At 44.3% G+C, this 21,273-nt stretch overlaps 1 protein-coding gene across 2 annotated transcripts in view; it reads left to right on the top strand.

The window, feature by feature from the left end:
- The first annotated feature begins 1,790 nt into the window (after positions 1-1,790).
- The window catches only part of RABEP1 (rabaptin, RAB GTPase binding effector protein 1), a 40,789-nt gene continuing 21,306 nt past the window's right edge, over positions 1,791-21,273 (top strand). Inside the window, exons 1-3 of one of the 2 annotated variants that reach the window (XM_027882093.1) lie at positions 1,791-1,847; positions 18,391-18,519; positions 20,380-20,583. In XM_027882093.1, the coding sequence (XP_027737894.1) occupies positions 1,814-1,847; positions 18,391-18,519; positions 20,380-20,583 (367 nt within the window). In that variant the 5' untranslated portion in view covers positions 1,791-1,813. Of the gene's footprint in view, positions 1,848-3,850; positions 3,885-18,390; positions 18,520-20,379; positions 20,584-21,273 lie in introns of those variants that run through there. The other variant, XM_027882094.1, reaches the window with a different exon arrangement.

The raw sequence follows: 21,273 nt of genomic DNA, 5'->3' as shown, positions 1-21,273 counted from the left end.
CAGGACTAGATTTTCAAAGGGATTTATGTGTTGAATGCTTGTAATATCCAGCTACTTGTACAGGAGCCTAAGCAGGAGCTAAGAAATGTGTAAGTGTGCCTCAAGTGATAGATACTTCATTCTTTGATCATCTTGCCACTAAGTCAGCAATTCCGTGAGCAGTTGGCACTTCTGGGTTCTCCAAATACCCACAGAAAGCAAGCCCTGCATGTCTTAAGTTGGGAACACTGAAAAGTTAAATCTTTAGTCTAAGCTTGCTTTTTACAATGGCAAAGACTTGAGAAGATTTACCTCGACTGATCAAAAAGGGCAAACTGGAATAATTTTCAAAGATTCCCTGTTTCAGGTTTGCATTTGGTTTAACTGAGCAAAATTTTATTAGGAAATGCAGAATCCCATGCCTTGCTATACCATGTGTTTTGACAAGGCCTGAAAAACTGTGGTGATAAGTGAGATTGAGTTTAAAAGGGACTGATTTTAGGGTGTGTAAGCCATAAGAAAGGTGAGTCGTAACGGATCCTGCCCATGACAGGACTTGGTATTGTAATTTCCACTCCAACTCTGCTTTCTGTGATTTTACATGAGCTCAAATGATGTAAATCTACCATTTTATTGGTAAAAACCTGAAGTTTAGACACGTTCTCCCAGTCAGGTGGAAGGACTAAAGCCCAACCACGGGTGCTGGGAAAGGGACCCCGTGGCTGCTCAGGCTCCTTCCACTGCCCACCCTCGTCACACCTCAATTATTAATTTACTAATAAAACTTTCTAATTGTTTACGACTCTTAGGTGCTTCCTTCCTCATCACATCAAGGAACGACTGGACATGGCCTCCAGTGCCCTGGTCTGGTCAACAAGGTGGTGATCGGTCAAATATTGGACACGATGGTCTCAGAGGTGTTTTCCAGCCTCAGTGAGTCTGTGACTGTGGGGCAGAATACTCTGTTAGTGTTGCTTAAACCGATTTCCTGAATAATAAACACTAACTATGCCTTTAGGCTGCAGACCCCGGGGTGTGGCGCTGAGGGGAGCGGCCTGGGGGGGGACCTTCCACGAGCCATCATCACCCTCACCCTGTCCGTGTTCCAGTCCCTCTCCCCTGTCCCTTGTTGCCAGTCCCTGGTCCCTGTCCCCGTCCCTCATCCTTGTCCTCAGTCCCTATTCCTCTCCCTATCTCTGTCCCCAGTCCATGTTCACTATTCCCACATCCCAATCACTGTCCCTGTTCCCTGTCCCTATTCCCAGGCCCTGTTCCTAGGCCCTCTCCCTCTCCCTGGATCCAGTCCCTATTCCCAGCCCCTGATCCCCGTCCCTGTTCCCAGCTCCTGTTCCCTGTACCCCCGTCCCTGTTCCCTGTCCATATTCCCAGGCCCTGTCCCTGTCCATATTCCCAGGCCCTGTCCCTGTCCCTGTCCATATTCCCAGGCCCTATCCCTGTCCCTCTCCCCGTCCCTGTTCCCTCTCCCCACTCCCAGTCCCCGTCCTCACCCCGCTCTCTCCCCGCCCGGGCGGCCGTTCCCGTCCCTCACCGCGGGCGCCTGCGCGGGGCTCCTCCTCCTCCTCCTCCTCCTCCTGCTGCTGCTGCTGCTGCTTCTTTCCTCCTCCTCCCGCTCGTCCCGCCCGTCCCTCCTCCCCTCCCGCCGCCGGCGGCCGCTGCTGTCACGATGAGGCGGAGGAGGCGGCGGCCCGGCCCGGCCGCTCCCGTCGCTCTGCCCGTGGCGTAGCGGTCCCCGCCCGGAGGAGGCCGCGGCGGCGGCGCCCGCCCTGCCCAGCCCAGCCCAGCCCGGCCCGGCCCGGCCCGGCCCAGCCCAGCCATGGCCCAGCCGGGCCCCAGCGCCCCGGCCGACGGTACCGCGGGGGGCGGCGAGGCCTGCGCAGCACCGGGCTCGCCTGGGGAGCCGCGCCGGCCGCGGGGCGGGGGAAGGCGGCCTGGCCGGCCGGGAGCGGGGAGGGGTCCGGGCAGCTCGGCCGCGGGTGGTGTTTGGGGCTGTAAATGCGGAGCGAGGGGAGCGCAGAGCGGCCGGGGAAGGGGAGCCCAGCCCGGGGGCGCGGCGGGGAAAGAGGCCTCGCCGCCCTGCCGGGGGGATGTGTCCAGGTGTAATCCGCGCGGTGGGGCTCGGTCACCGGCTCGGCCGCGGCAGGTGGTGGTGCTGGGGTGTGCTCGGAACCCACCTCGGGGGGGGCTCAGAGTGGACGGTTCGTCCCTGTGCGGGAAAAGACAAAGAAAAATGACACGTCTTCTCTCAAGGTGGTGTCTCTACCTGTGCAGAAGGAAGCCAAGCTTTCTTTCCCTGGTTGTTGTTGCGGGAGGGTTATTTCTGGCTGGTTTGGGAGGAATTAGAGACGGTTTTTTACAGTGGAACTGTGCGCATATTGAAAAAAAAATACTGTAGGTATTGCTTAGCTTGGAAGGTGGGATGGAAGGGACGGTGTTCAGTGTGTGGGATGTATGAGAAGGGGTGGGGAAGCAAGAAATCAGAGTTGAGGCTGGGCATAACGTAGATACAGGAGAACTGGAGGGATGTGCAGAATCCTGAAGGATTGGTGCTTTCCCCGGCCACGGGACTAGGCCAGAGCTCTCCTCTTTCAGAGAGCAGTTGAGTTTCCCTGGGAAAGCACTCTGCCAGAAAAGGGCAATGATGTATTCTTAATTATGCATGTCTAGGGAATTATGTGGGCGCTTTTTTTTTTTTCTTTTTGGTTGAGTTACACGAGAAAGTGCTTATCCTCAGGGATTTCAGGATTTCAGGCTGCCTTTTAGAAGTTCTAATGATGAAGGTGCTTAAATTGTGGGTTTTCCCCTACATTAAGGTCAGTGAGTGCTTGCTGGCCTTTGAGAGACTGAGGGGAAGGTGGATTTCCTTGCTGTCATTGCTTGTAAGGTCAGCGTTGTGTGGGTTGTTCTCGTGTACCTTCTGGTGAATAACCATTGTTTATTGTTCTTTAGCCTGTTCTTCTGAGAGCTGCAGAACAACTTCCAACAACGTTTCTTCCTGGCTCTTGCAGGCTGCCTGACTGCAGATGTGCAGTGTGCTTGCTGCCTCTTGGCCAGGGAAGGTGGTTGTGTGTTGGTAGCAGATTGGAAGATACAGGTGGGGTAGATTTTTGATGTTGTCATTTAAAAAGAAGGCAAAAAAGGTGCAAGGAAATGGAGTGATTTGATGGGTTGGTGAAGTCTGTCTTGTAGGAGGTCTGGGTTGATGTCATTCTCGTGCTGTGGGGAGATGAGGATGCTGTAAATAAGACACGTGGCAGGGGGAACTGACTGCAAGTTGGATGGGTTCTGAAAGTGGTTGCTGTGTTCCTACACTAAGGAATTACAGCTCCTAAAATGGCTCCTCTCCCCATCCTCCTTTGGCTATAATAGGACCAGTTTGGGGTTTTTTTTGATCCACTTTGTTTACTATCCTGTTCTCATCCATGTTGGTTTTATTTGGAAGTAGCTTGCCAAAAGTGTGCCTTGAAATTCTGTTGTGCTTTAATGTCGAGAAAATTGGAGAAATGAATTATTTAATATTTTTAGTTGTCTGCACTGCATTTATGGCTTAAAGGAGTAGTGTAACCTTTGATTTAAGATTACATGAGACAAAATAGAACTGGATTAGTATGTTCCCCTAAGGAAAAATAATGGCTTTTTGTAATTACTTATATTGATTATAAATACCTTATACATTCTTTACTTGTGCAAGACACATCAGCTAGGATTTGTTTTGTGGAGAGCAAGTATAAAACAACTAAAATTTCTACTGTAGTAGAAATAATATATATGGAACAATATGAGAGGAATATAATATAGAATGTGCCTGGATGGGAAATGGGCCCAAGAATAGGGGAAGGAATAGTGCAATGAAATAGGAAAAGAATGGATGCCTTGTGCTGCCCTGGGTTTGTACTTTGGATTAGTGTAGACCTTAATAACCCTGTAATCCGTTGTGTGGGGTAACAGTTTCTATATGATAAGAGTCACAGAGAGGCCAAGTGCAGAGTCCTTGCTGCTGGGGGAGCTTTGTGAACTGTGAGCTCATGATGTTGACCTGTGCTGCGAGTGGGGGTGTGCTGCTTACTGATCCTGGTCAAGGGGCTTTCTGGGGAAGATTTAATTTATGTGTGTTGTCTGGATTGCTTGACCAGAGCAGTGATGTCTTATTTTTCAAAATATTTTTGTTCTGAGTATCATACTCAAAATTCGAAGCTCTCAGCCTCCCTGGGTTTAGTTGGGATCTGGGTGCTTGCCATCTCTGAAAATGAGGTTACCAAACAACATGCTTTGGCATAGCTTTTGCCTCTCAGAATCCTCAGGCTTTAGTATAATTCCCTTTCTCATATTTGGAAAATGCTTCAATGAAGGAACTGCAATATCATAAAACACTAATTCTTCGGTACCAAAGTTAACGGGAGTGATATGTCAGTTGTTCCACTCTTGCTGCGCTAAACTGAAACCATTAGTACATCAGGCTGATAATTAGCATATCCATTGATATTATTCAGTGATAAACTGTTAATGGCACACTCTATCAGATATTTTAATAAGAATTTGCAGAAAGAATCGATCTGGTATTGGAGCGACTCGTTCTTCCCCCTGTGCTTGGGCCAGTACAAGTGGCGTCTCTGTTTGTGGTGGGAGGTTGTGGCAGCTCTCAGCCAAGAGAACTGCTTGGCTGTAGGTAGAGGACTGGGGGACGTTGTCATATTGATTTTGGTGCCACCAGCAGCACCATGATCCTCATTGTATTCCTGTGTCAATAATCCAGGATCCCAAAAGGAGCCGGGCCTTGCTGTCGCCGTGCTCGTCGCACCCCAGGGGCCGAGCGTGAGGGACCAGGGATGTCAGAAAATTAAGTAACGAAACCTTAGGTGCTTTTATATTTCCAGTTGCTTCCCTTGCAAGTGTGTCACTTTACAATAAAACTGAAGTATCTGAAAATGCTGTTTACTCATCTCCAGGCGAGGTGTGGTTTGGAAGGGACTGGCAGTGAGTGCTGATGTCCAACTCTGCATTGTTGATGTAACTGTCTGATGTCAAACCCTTCTCTCTCAGGGAGTATCTTCAAAACTGTTGGTACTTTCCAAAAATTCCTTCCCTCACATTAATTTTTCTTGGTTTATTATTACTTACTTGCTCTGTTATTAGCTGATATTACATAGCAAATATATTTTGAATTTAAACCCACAAACACTCACTCTTTTTGGTTTTAGGCTCTGTGTGTTTTTCCATGTCGGGTCAATGGACAAATCTGGAATTTGATTTCAAAAGCAAAACACACACCTTGAACATACATGTGCCCACCTTTTAGAATTTCTAAGGGAGTTTTGATCCACTCTGCAGGTCAGTTTGTTCCAGAGTGGAAATACGCACATTCGGGGTCTTTTCCTGTTTAAGCCAAGTCCCAAATTTCCGTCTTAATTTTAAAAAATACCACGATCCTGATCTTTATAATTACCTGTTGATTTGCCTGAGGGCACAGTGAATACACTTTAACCTGTGGACTGACTCTCTATTGTATTTTGAACACTGGAAGATGTAAATTCTTTGCCCATTTTCATTGCTTCTTGGCCACTGCACCATCATCACAGGGATGAGGGACTTGCTAAGTGTTTTCTTCCCTCGCTGGCCTGGTGCCTCGGGATGCTGAGCTGCTTTCCCATAGCCCTTGGTGGGTGGAACTAGTTTGTGTGTGCTCCTTTGAAAGTGATTGAAGAAGGAATTTTGTTTAAAAACTTTTAAGAAGCTAAACCAAACAGCGTCTGTCAGCGTGGGAGTGGACCAAATCCCATCGGCTTCATTGTGGCTGATGGTTGAATAGGAGACTTGCTGGGCTTGCACTCCAGGCACTTTATTAAAAATGCTTCTCAGTTGGGAAGTTTTCTATACTAAATTTAGGTATTTTAACTGCATACTTTTCTTTAAAAAAAAAAAAAAACAAGTATGTAGCTTATAAAAGAAGAAAAAGCCTGAGGATGAGCTTATGGCTTTACTCTTGACTGAAGTGTCCCAAGATAAGAACTGGTGACTGATAAGCAGCACTTCCTAACCAGACTGCCATGAAAGCCACTCTGTGTGTGTGTGTGTGTGTGTGTGTTTCAGAGGAATATCTTTCACACCAACCTCTGATGCTTCTGAATCATTCATAGGTTTTACTTTCAGAATTGGCTTCAGTGTCTGGTGTGGTGGTGGCTGAGTTAATGGTCCTGCACTCTGCAAGTTATTCTGTAAGTAGGGGAAGCACTGTGTCATTTTAGTCATGGCATAGTCAGTTAAGCATGATGATGAATTGCCTCTGGAGAAATTTGAGTCATTTGATATTTTTATATAAATTGACATAGGAAGGACAGTAGTGTACCCCTGGTTAATATTTCCGTGTTTTTCAGAAGGAAGAGCATTGCTTGAAAAAACTCCTGGGTTGTCCTGTTTCTCTATTACAGTGCCTGTAGTACCTTAAGAACGCAGAACTGCAGCATGACTGGGGATATAATGAAGAATTGTGTTCATTTATGTATTTTTTTCCCATTCATGTCCAGCTCTATCAGCCACAACTCCCCTTGGCGTTCATTCAGCTGACTGGTGGTGGTGCCTCTCCCCTTCCTGTCCCTGTCCTGTGCTCGTCTCCCCAGGCCTGACTCCTCCAAATACAACGAAGACTTAAAATAAGGCTTTTCACGCCCCCTTCGTGGCTGTTTCCATCTCCCCTGGCAGTTTCTGCTTCCACCCAGCGAAGCAGCAGAACCGTGGCCTTGCCTGACCTTTGCTCTCAGGTTTTCCCCCTCTCTCCAGTCAAACACCAGTCATTTGACCTTGTCTTGGGCAAGCCCTGCTCTTCAGCAAGTCCTGTGCTCTCCTCAGACCTCCTTCCCAGCCACCCCCTCAGCTTCTCTAAATCTTGCTGTCCCTCTCTGTGCCTTTTGCAGCCTCTGTGGGTGTTCCTGTCCCTTGTCCTTGTTTTGGCTGCTCTGCTCTGCGGGATCTCACCCCCATTTCCTCCATCCTTCCATTCTTCCTCTTCTACAGAAAATCTCATGACTGTACAAACTTCCTCTGTGAAAAATGTCTTTTTTTTTTTTTCTTTCCAAACAGCCTGGCTCCCTGGCTGTGTCAAGTCTTTGCTTGTTTGTTGTTTTTTAAACATATTTTTCTTTATTTAAGATCTCTCCAGGTTCTGTAAATAAGAAAGGAAGATCTCCTTGTGCTTTGCTCTTGGTATAGAGCAACCACTCATCTGCTTTTCAACCCTTCCTCAGACACGTTCAGGTTCTGAGTGTTTGCACAGAACAGATTATAGAATTTCGAGGCAGGCAACTTCAGTTACCTGTTTATCATGAGGTTGGCTGGAGTCTAATTCTTCAATACATTGGTATCTTTATTTGTAAACCAAGTGCCTCGCAGATGGCAAAAATTAATTGCTGGAAGTTAACTTATGCCCCTTGGAAAGGTAGAAAATATAAATGTTCCATCTTTTGGCTATTGCAGGGGTTTTGAAAGTTGCTGTAAGTGGAGAGCAGGGCAGGAAACACACAGTGCTGAGATCTGCTTGTTTGGTTGTGTGTGCAGTGAAGAGCCCTGTCTTGTCTTGTGTGTCTGGCAGAGCTAAGAACTGAAAAATAACCGAGATTTTGGAGAGAAAATAAAAAAAAGGTAGCCTGATTTTTAGTTACTTAACAAGCAAAAAGCACCTCACCTTAACTGTGGTGAGTCACACCGAGAAGAAATTTAAATTCAGGTGGGATTTTTTTTTTATTTTATTTTATTAATATTTATCTTCCTGTTCATCTGTTGTGGTTTCTGAAAATGCTTTTTAGCGAAGCTAAAAATGCAGTAGCAGACAGGAGTTATACATGGCAAAGGGAATCAGGATCAATACTGGGAAGGCAATGGAAGCATTAACTGTGTGTGCTGCAGAGGGAATGGGCTGAGCTGGGAGTTAGGGATTACCTGGGGATGAACCCAGCCCAGCTCTGAGGGTGAGAGCAGCGTTCCCACGCCTTTCAGACAGTGACCTGCTCAGACTGTGTGGCCTGTGCTGCATCTTTTGTCAATACATGTTTTTTAGCTCTCAGATAATTGCAGCAAGATTTGAAATGCTGCTCAAATGGCAACAAAAGGGAGGAATATGGAAAACAAAAGACTGAACAGCCCTTTCACTGTTTTTGTCGGAGTGTTTCCTTGTCTAACTGTTCACCCCCCCACTTGAGCCTTGAGAGGGTAACTTTTTGTATTTGCATGGGTGGTCACCACTGAAATCCTCCCCAACAGAAATGATTTATTTTAATCTGGGCTCCATCAGTGCAAAATGAGGAGGCAGCACCATGGTTGGTTGCTTTAAAGAAAAACACAAACAAAGCAGTAACTTGAAACAGTAACTTAGATACAACCACGGAGTATAAAACTGTCTTTACATCTGTATGTTGAGTGTCATTGGCTTAATCTACACAGGAAGAAACACAAGAGCAGTGCTAGAAGTTATTGCTCAAGCAATAATTATTTTAACCATCCACCATAAATTTCCATGGCTGGTATATTTTAAGGAAGTTGTCTTTCCTGAGGCCTACTGGAGTTCATGTTAGACTCCCATTGACTTCAGACACAAGAATTGGAACATTCATCTTACGTGAACAGCAGCCTGTGCCAAAACCCCTCTGAGATATTTTATCTGTGGTGTTACTTGGTTTATTTTGGTGAAGTACGAAGCATAAATTTGGCTCTGTTACTTGAAATCATCTGACAAGCTGGCATCTTTATGTCATATTTTAAATTTTCCTTTAAAGATTGGTTTCAGGCGAGGTTTTCTTAATTGCCAGCTCGCTCTGTCTGTTTATATCCTCTTCCTTGTGCTGTATCTGGAGCCGTGTGTGAAATTAATGGCAAAGCAATTAACCAAACTCGGAATTCTGCGCTTGAGTGACACTCCTAGCTGTGAAAATATCAGAGCTGTCTGTCTGGTCTTCACAGCTTCTGTCTGAGTTCTAGATGAAACTGGAGATAAAGATGCTCAATCTCTAAGTGGTGTATTAACTCCTGATGCTCCAGAGGGTACTGAGGGTTGCACTAAGCTGATGATCCATTGGGAAGGGCTGTAGTGGCACTTGACAGGGTCTAATCAAGCTGCAGTTTTGTTCAAGCACATTTGCTTTGAAGTAGGAGTAGATGTGAGCTCAGCCTTGTTCTGGAATACAAAAGCTTTCTGATACATTTTTCTCCACTGCCCCAGGTTTTGCACCAGTCTAAACCCATCAGTCCTGGAGACACCCTTTCAGCTGCACTTGTTCAAAACCCGGGTGTGTACAAACACTGGGGGGGGAAATCTGAGCTTGGGAATTTGCTTTCTGATACCCATTACGTTTGTCAGCTTCCCCTGGATGGTCTGAATGGAAATCAGGATTTGAGGGAGGTCATTTATCACTGACCAGTGTCAGTCATCGGGTCTTAAAAAGTAAGTTCTGCTGTGTGACCACACCAGTCCCAGTTGCCACAAGGGAGAGTGGGGGACAGAAGGAAGGCCAGGGTACTTCTTTTTGGCAGGCAGCACTTAGGTTAAACTGATTATCAGGCTGTGGTTTCAGGTTGCAGCTAAGCCAGTCTAGAGGGTTGCTGCTGCTGAAAGGAGGGTTCCTGCTCTCCTCTTCCTCCTCCCACAGTCGTGTTTCCATCGTTTCCTTTGGGCCAGCTCTGCACGGTGGACCCATCACTGAGCCAGTTCAGCTCAGACACCCAGCTGAGAACTACTCACTGGTGAATTAATTAGTTTAATTCATTTACTGAAAGGCCTGAGAAGTGTTAGAGCTGGTATAAAGGAAGGCTGAAGACCACACAGTGGTAATATGAGTGTCCAAGGGTACAGTCCTGGCTTTTTTTTTCACCCTCCAGTCTCTGTGCTCACACGAGCCCTGGGTATAGGCTCAGCTACGTCATAGCTGTGCTCACTCCCCTCCCACCCCCCAAATACCTGCTCTGATCCTGTCCCTGCACAGCCTCAAAGGTCTGTGGCACGATGGGAATACAGGCACAGGAGAGTGGGAGTTTCATGTGAGCACCAGGACATGCATTGATTTCCAGCGATCATCTCTGCAGGCTTAGCCAGCTCTGCCCGTTCTGTGGTGCTTCTACCCCTGGCACATTTTAAAATATTTCAAAAATTTCATGCTGGAGGAGGATTTTCTTCCTTTTTAACAGTTCAGGAATTCATTTAGGTGACAAGTGGTAGCGAAAAATATGAATATATAGAATCATGGCAGTGTTTTCTTTTTTTTTGTCAAGAAATAGATTATGGAGGCTTGGGGGAGTACTCGTCTGTTGTTCTCAGGGAACCTATTAAATTGCTGTAGAAACCTTACTCCAAAGGATGGGAGCTGTATCCTGTTCCTTATCAAATAAAGATGTTAATCATCTTTTATTATTTCTCATACTATATTTATCATCACAGTGTTTCCATAAATACATCTGGCAACAGTATTTTCCAGGCCATTTATTAAGATTTATTCCCTTTAGGGGACTGCTCTAAGGCACCACGTTTTCCTGCCTGCAGCCTGCTCTTCTGACAACTGACATTTTCAAATTACTGTTCCTTGAAAGTGAATTTTTATCTGTTCCCTTTCCTTCTTTATTCTCTGTTGACCAGTTTGGGTGGTTAAATTATGTAGGAAGGGACAGGCAACCACAGTGGGAAAGAAATCTGGTGTTAACTCCCTTTTGTGGAGCTTGTTCACATCCATAACTTGGGTACAAATTGCTGTTGTTTCTGAAGCTTTTCTGGTACTTGTAAAATTACTGTGGCGCTGTCTGGTAGCTGTGCATGTGGAAGTGATTTTCCATGCTAATATTGATTATTTCAGCTTTTGAATATGTCCACCAAGATGCTGGTTTGCTTTAAATGACAGTCCCCTCCTACCTGTAACAATGGTAGATTAACAGAAACCCTTGCCTGGATAAATTCCACAAACACCGACACGTTTCTGCTTTTCTCTGCACCATTTTCTTGTCACCTTCCTTTGAATTTTTAAATGTCATCATTAATTTGTTCTTCCTGCTCAGGAATTGGGAAGCAGAGTATTTGGGATGGTCTCAAAGCTACGCCTCAATTCTTGTCCCTGTGACAAACGGCCCAAGATCTCACACTGGTGGTATCTGGGGGAATTTTTGAATTAATGTAATGGTTTTCGTTTATATATTAACTTTCTTCATTAAAGAGAACAATGCAGAAGTGTTGTTTTGTGTTGGTTTATTTTTTTACCTGAGAGTTGAGTCATACTTTATTCCCATTTTTTTCCCAGAAGAGGACAGCCTTTAATAAATCTGTAGGCGAAGTGATAAACATATTATAAGGAGTCACAGGGATTTTTTTTTTCTCCCTCCCACTGCAAATGAGTCAGCAATTAAATTATCTTGAAAGAAAATCACTCCTGAGTCTGTTGTCTGGGGTTAGCAACTGTTTACATTGTTAGAACAGTTGTATTAATGGTGTTCAGAGTGATAAATTGTGTAAGGGGTCTCCTCATAGTAAAATGCATATCAGGACCTCTCCCTAAACATCTGTCAATCTGAAATAATTCTTATTTGATCCGAACAGCAGGTTTCTGATGGCTTATTACGACAGTTTCCTCAACTTTAATTTTCTTGTTCTGGCAAGATGCGCCGCAAACCTCCCTGTCAAGTGTAATTGCCACGTGAAATAGTCTAATGCTGGTCTGGATTTTCTGGTTATATCATACGAGTGCTGGGAGGTGGTAGTGTGGACAAACTTGGCAGGAATATCCCCGTGTAATATGAGGACTCATTCATATTTTCAGTGTTGTTATGGTCAGTCAGGGAGATTTAAGTGACTTGACATTTCTGGGGGCTTGCTTTGAAATGCTGGGGAAGGGGAAGGGGTGGCTGTGCTGTGGCGCTGGTGTGAGCCAGCACGAGCTGTGAAGCATTTTGGATAAATCTACCCAATTCTTGGGTGTTTCTCCTTCCCTGAGCTCTGTGCTGCCATCCCCATTGTTTGCTCAAGCATTGACTGGGCTGAGTAAATGCTCTCAGCCTGGAGAGTAAATAACCCCCTCCATAAACCCGAGGAGACACTGAGCTTGTTCCTGCAATCCTTTCCTTCCAAAAAATTGATCCTCCTGTAAAGAGCAGTTATAAAAAAAAAGAAAAACTTGTTGAAGCCGAGCGGAACAAGACACAAACACTGAGGGAGCAGGGAAAAGGCTGGTGATTGTGATGAGATTGGTAACTCTGTTCTCTCCATTTTGTGTCACTGTAGATGAATTCGAAGTTCACCAGACTGTAGCTTGCTGCCGGCTTTTGGAATACTCTGATATGCATTCAGGCTTAGCAACACTGCATTTCTGGGGAGATTTCACTGGTGGAATCCTATGGAAAGCGTTTTGGCTGCATCCTGCATAGCAGGATGCAGCCAAAACGCTTTCCATAGGATTCCATCTCTGGTGATGTCCGGTTGACTTTTCCAACGCTGCGATTCATCCACTGCTGCCCTATTGAAATGACTCTGAGAACTGATGAAGCACAAAGCATGGTTGAATTTCTTGGGGATAAAATGCTAACCAGTAGTGTTTCCCTGAGATTTTAGGAGGGGTTGTTTGTCCCCACGCACCAAAACATCGACGGCAGAAATTAAATAAACACGGAGTAAAATCCCTTCGTGGATCAAGTTGAGACTTCTGTGGAGAAAACTGTGCACAGAACTGAGAGGTCTGATGGCAGTGCTGGTTAAAAGGAAAAAAAAAAACCAGCTACTTTGCTGGGTAAGGAATGCAGGAATAGCCAGGCCGTGATGATGGAGGTGGAGGACGATGCTTTTGGCAAATGAAAGACGAATTGCTGGAAAAAAAAAAATTCCACCTCACTTTTGTCAACGTGGACACACATGAATAAGTGCATTCCCGTGATACTCGATGTGACTGGGAGCTGTTCCGTTGCACTGCAATGTAAATAATGTTTAACTGAGGGTAAATTTCAAACCAGACCGAAGTTCTCCGAGGTCAGACTGACTGAAGTTGTGAGGGGCGTTGCTTGTCCCAAGGACTGGGCTTGTCCAAACTGGGAGTCAGGTGTGTGATTCCCCTTTTCTTGAGTGCAGGGCCTGGAGATTTGGACCCCAGAGCAGCAACAGCCTGGATTTGTGGCCAAGAAAGAAGATGAGGGAGGCAATGACAAAGCAAGGAAGTAGTTAACGTGTTGTGAGAGCTGTGAAAAGGGAGAAAAAGCGGGAAGTGGAAGTGGAAAAAAACGGGGAAGGAGAAACAGTGTCTTGGCTTCCCCCCCCCCCCATGTAATTGAGGATGAAGACGTTTACTGTATAAACAGACTTTGGGGGAGATATTTCTTACTTTGAATGGCTATTTATTTACTGTGCAGGCTTAATTATGCCTTTTAAAGAACCCTTTTTTTCTCTGCCCTTTGTTCTTGTCCTCATCTTGTGGCTACCCTATCCCTGGAAGTGTTCAAGGCCAGGTTGGAGCAACCTGGGATAGTGAAAAGTCTCCCTGCCCATGGCAGGGGTTGGAAAAAGATGGTCCTTAAAATCCCTTCCAGCCCAAGCCATTCTGTGATTCTTGGTTGTGTTATAGAAGAGAATCTTTCCATTGATTCAAACACCTCAATTTGTTTAGATTTTAATTATTTTTATGTGGTGGTTCTTCTTTTTTTCTTAATGGAGGATGTCATGCAGTGCTTAACATAAAAAAGGGAAATGAAGAGTAGGAATAGGCATTACTGAGACTACAAGTTAGAGTGGAAAGGCGGGTTTGTCGTTCAGCTTCAATGAAAAATAACGTCACTTTCAAACTTTAATAGCATATTGCAAGCTTCCACTTGATGCCAGTGGAGTATTTATAATGTGGTTGGGTGTTTCCAACATCCCAGTTGAATATTTTTAATCCTGCAGTAAATAAAAATATACCCTAAGAGATATAATGCGAGCAAGGCCCACATCGAGTTTGTGTGGCGTTCAACCACTACTGGATTGTTTGCCTGGGAACGTTCAGTCAATAGAGAACAAACTGTGGATGTCAAATAACCTTCAGCTGCTACAATAAAGCAGAAATGGTTGGCTGAATGCAGCAATATCTCTGAAAACCCCAAATGGGGAACTGGGTGACTTTTGCAGAAGGACTCACTGCTGGTGACCCGGGGCAGCAACGGCCCTTGTGCTGGGGCACAGCTGGGGGCAGAATCACCTGCTCTGCCCCTTTTTATAGCTGGGTTACCCTCATTGCAGGCAGTGAAATGCTCTGAAAAAGGAGCTGTGACAGTCTCAGCCCAGAGGGGTTTGTTGCCACTCTGAAAAGGAAGGTGGCGAGTGAGAGTTGGGGGAGATGAACTGAGGGGAGCGCGTGGTGACCGCTGAGCTCGAGCCGCTTGTCCTGGTGAGTGAAATGCTTGCAGCTCCCAAATGAAAAGCTGAGAAAAGCAAGTAATTATTTTCTTCCTTTTTTTTTTTTTTCTTTTTTTTTTTTTTTCCCTCTTTTTGGTTTGCTGTGCTGCTACTGCTCAATATCTGTGTGCCAGGGCAATTTGGTTTTTCCTTGCAAAAAGAGCAACCCCCACTTCCTAAGTCAGGAATTGCTTCTGTTCAACGTTCTTATTCAAAGAACCATGGTCTGTTCCTTGGCTTCTGAGTGCCTGGTGCAAACAGCTGGATGGGAGTTGTAAGAGTGGGGGGGTTAGGAGGTTGGTTGTTCTTTTTTTTAATCAACCCCTCTTTGAATAAAATAAAGAAAAGCTTTTTGCAGTCTAAATACACGTCCTAGTGGCAGACTTAGATTAAAAATTTATATGGTAACATAACTGTGGCTCCAGTGTGATGTCACAACAGAGGAAAATTAGTGCCCTTAGGAAATGAGCAACCTTATATTTTTATTTTTCCTTGCTTTTGTCTGGAGCAGTCATGATGGGAAAAGAAAGGTAGAAAATGACAGAAAATTTATTATACATGTAGATTTTTTTTTTTTCCTGATCTGTTTTCCTGTTTCAGCTGTGTAGGGCTGAACTCTTGATGTCATGTTTGACACTTTAAATATCGAGCAGGAGGCTTTGTGGCATTAATTTTATAAATAGACCTAGTACTCAAAAATAGTCTCATTGATAATCAGCTTTGTCTGTCTTAGTTCTGGAATGGACCCTCCATGTTTGTGTAACAGAAACTCTGTCATACATAAAATTAAATCCTTTTTGGAGCTGATCTGTGGAGCAGCATATAAACAACCAGTCAATAAGAAATGTGTGTTTGTTCCTGTGCTTTCCTAGAATTGGAATTTTGCTGGGGAGGAGGTTAAGAGAAAGTTGTATATTTCTCACTAGAGTTTCTCCGTGTGTATTTCAGTAGTTTCATGGTTCTCCTGTAGATTGATGACTCTGCTCTGAGATGAATTTTGCTGCCTTTCTCTTGGGTTCAGACACACGATAACATACACTGTGCTTTGCTGTAGTGTCGGGGGGATGGGGATTCCTCCATCTGACCTGTTGTGTCTCTGCAAAATCTGTGTTCTTAGCTAGAAACAAAGCTGGTAATTTAATTACTGTGTATAATTCTGTCATCAGCATTCTATTTGTCCTAATAATCTGGGGGAAAAGCGCCATTTACAGCTAATAAATTGTTGGCCAAAGGGATTTCTGTTGTTTTTTTTTTTTTAGTTTGGTGCATCAATTTCAATTTAATTTTTTTTTCTCTCGGTGCTATTTCAGGAGTTCAGAAAGTGGGTCTTCAGGGTGTTTGTTTGTTTCTTGATGACTTAGGGCCCTAAATAAGAATTTAGGTCTCCCAGAGCGCTGCTCTTGGGAATGACAGCGTGTTCCCTGCCTGTGCTGGTGCCGTGTGTGACACAGGATCCTGTTGCAGTCGGGCACAGCTCCCCCGGCACTGCCCATCTCTGTTTACTCTGCACCTCCCTGGTGTTGTTAAACATTGATAGTGCCTTCTGTGTGCTGGGAACGGGAGCCTGGGGACAGCGCCTGGAAAACCAGGGAATGCTGACGCTGCAAAAACTGGTGTTTGGCTTTGGGGTTGTTTTTCAGTTGATGCCCTGCGATGGCAAAGAAGTTTTCTGTTTCAGCTCCATTTGCAGGCCTGGGGTGCTTTGGACCTAAATTTAGAGCAAGAAGTGAGTGATAAATGACAAAGGGCTAATTGGAATTCTGTGAATGAGCCCATTTCCTGCCATGGACTGCAGTTCCAGGTGGACTTTAATCTGTGCCGTGTAGCCCGCGGGTACCTTTGTCTGGCACTCTCGGTTTGGGATCATTTTGGGAAGTGTCTGTATGGCTGTGCTACAAATTATACCCCTGAAGAGGAAAACAGTTTCTTTTTAAACCTAATCACTTAGCAGAAAGGTGGCAATTGCCAGCCTGTCTTAGAAAATAAACTTTCTTTTGCTTTTTATGCACGTGCAATTGAGGGGGTTGATGTTTATTGTACCACTGCGGTGGGGGTGTGCCAAGGTCTGTCCTGAGCTGTTGGTGTAGCACAGGTGGTAAAACCACTTTAAACCTGGTATCTGAACGGAAAGAAGGATGTTCATGCACAGCTGCAGCGATGCATGACCTGCAGTTTTATATCTTAAAACTCTGTGGTTTTTTGAATGCTTGCAGCTGGTCTCGACAGCTGCCAGATCTCAGTTGTGGTGGGGGTTGATTAGTTACTTATTTATTGCTTTTTAGACTTACCCACCAGGCTGCAGACAGGGGGAATATTGTAAAAAATGTAAATATTTAAATTTCATTTCCTTCCGGGTGACTCTGCCCCTCCCTCTTCGTGTTTGGGCGGGAGGATTTAAAAAGGATGAGTCTGTTCTTCCTCCAGCTTAAAGCACTTGAGCTTCTGCTCTTGTGATGTCCTCTTGTCCTTCCATCCTCAGCAGAAGCAACTCCTACTTTTGGAAGAAATGCAACTCTGTTGTGCTGCCCAACAGTTCCTGCTCTTTGCTAAAGGCAGGTGGGAAGGGAATCAAGTAAACAAGGAGTGCTGGGATTGTCTTTGGGAACAAGAGGCTTGAGTGATGTTTGCAGTTGGTTCAGCTTTCAGCTTTTCAGAACACTCCTGTGCAGTTGGCTTTGACCTCTCCACATGGGCGTTGCTGGCCAGAAAAATCCCTGTGTTTGTATTTAAGGTGATAAACCCCCAGGATTTTGGTAAAAAAGCGACATTAAAATGTCTTCAATCCCGTATCTACATATATCTTTTATTCAGATATCAAGATATAAAGATACATCAGATATATTAAAAATATATTTCATATATGTGTCTTTATATATAAAATATAATAAGATATAAAGATATCTCTTATATATTTTTATTATTTATTGTGTTACCTATTTTATATATATTTTATTATTTAATATTATATTTACATATATCTTATTCAGTACAAAGTTGAGCAGATTAAGTGCTGTATTTTGTAACACTATAAGCCCTCATAACCAGCAATCAGTAAAACATACCTGTGCTCTTAAAAAGCCCTTTTGTTTGTGTCTGCTCTTATTCTACGTCATCTGGTGCTAAAAATAAACATAACTCACCCATCTCGGAGGCATCGACCGTGCAGGGATTTACCACTCTGAGCTCTGGGGCTGCTTCTTAAGGTGCAAAGAAATTGCTCTTGCACATGAAGGACAGTGTTAGGGGGTCAGTCATTGTCTGGGGTCTTTATACCATCATACAATGGTATTGTATTTTTTTCAGTTATAAGGATTTTGTAACAGTCTTTAGGTGCTTTGTGGACTTCCTGCTCTTCCCTCTTTCCTTGTACTGCTAATGTGGTAAACTCTGGAAAACAGTGATGTTTGTGTGTCCTTGAGGATTTTTACCTGCTGGAAACAAGACTTTGATCTTACAATCAGTTACTTCTCCCTCAATCGTGGTCATCTCCTGGCGAACTTCTCTGAATGTGATCTCACTCATCTTCTGGTGGACATGCAGAACTGGACACTGGATAGATAACGGCACCTCATTTTTAGCTCATAAGTTTTCCTGTGCTTTGTCCTTCCCTGGCTGTGAGCTGAGCTGCTGTCACTTTGTTTTCTTTGACCTCAGCCCCTGGGAACTTGTTGCTTTGTTACTCAGCCCTCACTCACTGCTCCTGTGCCTCGGGACTAAATTCCCAGTGTTTTGGGAAGAAGCACCAATGGAAGAAAAAAAAAATCACCAGAATTATTTCTGTTTCTTCCTTTGCTGTATATAGGAAATTGTGGTTTTCTTTGGGAGATTGTTTTCTGCAGAATTCCCTTATCCTCCTTTGTTCCTCAGAGGGCTGACTAGTTGTCCTGGTATATCATGGGGCAGTGGCTGAGCTAATGATGGAGATAGTTTAAAAAGAGTGAGCCCTGAACCTCAGTCTTGCAGATTGGGGTGCCTGGATAACTGTTAGTGACGTACCTTATCTTCTGTTGTATTTTTAGTTGCTCTTCTACAACGGGTGGCAGAATTGGAAAAGGTCAATGCAGAATTTCTTCGCACAAAGCAGCAACTTGAGCAGGAATTTAATCAAAAGAGAGCAAAATTTAAGGAGCTATACCTGGCTAAGGAAGGTAAGTCCTCAATTCTCCTCAAATAATCTCTGTAGGAACAGCAGGATTTTGAACAGGTGCAATAAGAACATGAGAGAGAAGCAGAGTAAAATTCAATAGGTGGCTGTTTGGCTTCCTGGAGTGGATTTTTCGAACTAAATTTAAAGATTTGCCTGCATGGACAGGAGTCAGAGCAACTTGATGGCCATGCTGAAACTCCACCAGTGAGTTTTAATTCTGCCTGGACTCATTGTGAGCTCCTTTTCTCTGAGCAGCAGCTGATCTGGGAAGTGGAAAGACATCTCCTGGCTGCTGTGCTGGTTGTACTTTGGGGCCAGCTTTTCTGTGGAGCATTGATTTGTCTTAAATTTCCATCTGAGGTAGGCTGTAAGCAGGCAAACATCATCAAAGTTTTAATACCAGCCAAGGGCATCTATTTCGATAACACAATTTATAGGAAAATTCGAACCATATGAGCTCAAATATCTGATGAAGAATTGGAGAGTAGAGCTCTGAGAGCCAAATTGATTTATTTCTATTTCTGATGATTTTCCTGTCTTTAACATATGAAAGCAGAGCCAAAAAATAATGCATTAAGACTGCAGCTGCTGTATAAGCTTATGAGAGCAGAAATACAACAGGCACAATGAAGATCAGATCACACAGAAAGCCTATTTCTTGGTGTTTTAGCAGCTGGATGAAAGGAAATTTTAAGATACACTAGACACTGCTGATGAGATCAGCAATAATTCTCCCATTTCGGGACAGTCAAAAAATAGAAAATAAAAATAAATTGTACCAGGGGAAGAAAACAAAACCAACTTTCACATGTACTGAAATGAAGGGACACCAGAGGAGAATATACAAGCAATTCCTTTCCTTTCTTTTTTTTTTTTTTTTTTACTTCCCTGTCTCCCAGACCCTTTCCTAAATGTACTTTGGGACTGCTGCAACCCATCCTGAATAGAGTTGTTTGAAAACTAAATAATAGAAATGCTACAGAGACTTGTTTTTTTTTTTTTTTTTTTTTACAGAGGGCTTAATGCCCTTTTAAGTACCTGATTAGCTCTGGGTTCCATATTCTCTATCAAGGGGTGGGAGCACCAGGATTGATTTTTTTAGCACTGAGGGAAATACGTGGAGGTGGCTTGGTGTTTGTTGTGCACTGGCCAGATGTTTCAGCTGGAAGTGGAACAGGCTAACACAACACTGTGTTTTGTGCTAGTGCTTTTGGAATTAATTATATAATATAGATCTCCCAGAGCTGTTGGCTTCAGATTAACTGATAACTCGGGAGGATGAAATGAAATTAGTTTAATTTCTGTTTATAGGTGCAACAATTGGAGAAACAGTGGGTGTTCCACTGAATGTATCCTTTTATTAGCAGAAGCTCCCTGTTAGCAAAGTCACGATAAAGAGCAGATTAGTCTGGATGGTTTTCTTGTGTGAGCTCCATGAAGTGTTCACAGAGTTTCTGTTCAAGGAATCTGAAGTGTCCTATCTAAATTCAGAACCAAGTTGGTGCCAGAAGTGGGAGACTGTCCTCCTGTCTGTTTTTCTAAACTTTTCAAGACTTTTTACCAGAATGAGTTAAATAATGATCACCAAATAAAAGCAGTTGACTTTCATCAGGTACACTGGGCCTTAGGTTATATCTGCAGTGTCTGCTTTGGGGCTGTATCCATGTGAATATACTTCTTTAATAAAAAAAAGGGCAAACAAAGTCAAGAACTAACACTCCCTAAAGATACTTGCCAACTTTTGTTCAGTTATTGTGGTAGATGTTTTAATATCAGTGCTCTGTTCTTTGCCATAGCAACTGGGGATACTCTTCAGGCTGAATTTATTAATCAAGCTAAATATACGTAATCCTTCTTCCAGAGGACCTGAAAAGACAGAATGCAGTGCTGCAGGCAGCCCAGGATGATCTGGGCCAGCTGAGGACCCAGCTGATGGAAGCTCATGCCGAGATGGAGAACATCAAAGCGATAGCCACGGTGTCAGAGACTACCAAGCAGGAGGCCATCGACGAGGTGAAGAGACAGTGGCAAGAAGAAGTAGCTTCACTACAGGCCATTATGAAAGGTAACAAGCAGGCAGGCTGCTGAGATCAGCCACCCCTTCAGGGATTTGTGCCTGCTTTTGCATGGAATGTGGATCACTGCTTGTCGTGGCTCGGGAAACTCAGAAGTGCCGGATGCAGTGTAGTTCCCAGGAGTGTGAAAAGGAGCTTGCTGGTTTCTGTTCTGTTAACATAAAGATAGAATTTAGAAGTAATCATGGCAATAGCAACTCTCATGTATATGCAAAGCATCTTTGAGGGACTCTGAATGTGATACTTCATCCTTCCATGAAGATATAAAAGTGTGATGCTTGTAATTTGACAAGTCTGGAAACAGCTTTGGGCTGACAGCACGATTCTCTTCTTCTGTGTGAACATAGTTCTGCTCTCACTCACCCAGGTGGGCTTTTCCCCAGGCCAGTGACTGCACATGCTGCTCTGGGCCAGTCCTGGGTTCTGTTCTTCGTTACATTTGCACGTTGTACAGCTGTTGACATCTCCGAGACAAAGTGCAAGCAGCAGAAGGCAGGATATAAAGTGGGACAGACTTGTTGCCACAGCTGTCTGTTTTCTTAAAGGTTCACAAACAGGATCACACTGCCCTGAGCCTGTTGGCTGTAGGCAGTTCTTCCATCCCCTGATTATGCTTTTCACCCAGAAAAGACAAACCTTCGTGTATATTGAGTACACAAAAGTCTGTTTATTTATGATCT

The sequence above is a fragment of the Empidonax traillii genome, unplaced genomic scaffold (assembly GCF_003031625.1).
Source record: "Empidonax traillii isolate 1590-97213 ecotype Southwest subspecies unplaced genomic scaffold, ASM303162v1 scaffold101:size1699134, whole genome shotgun sequence".
NCBI lineage: Eukaryota > Metazoa > Chordata > Aves > Passeriformes > Tyrannidae > Empidonax > Empidonax traillii.
The sequence above is the reverse complement of the archived record's forward strand: the minus strand, read 5'-3'. Positions and strand labels throughout refer to the sequence as shown.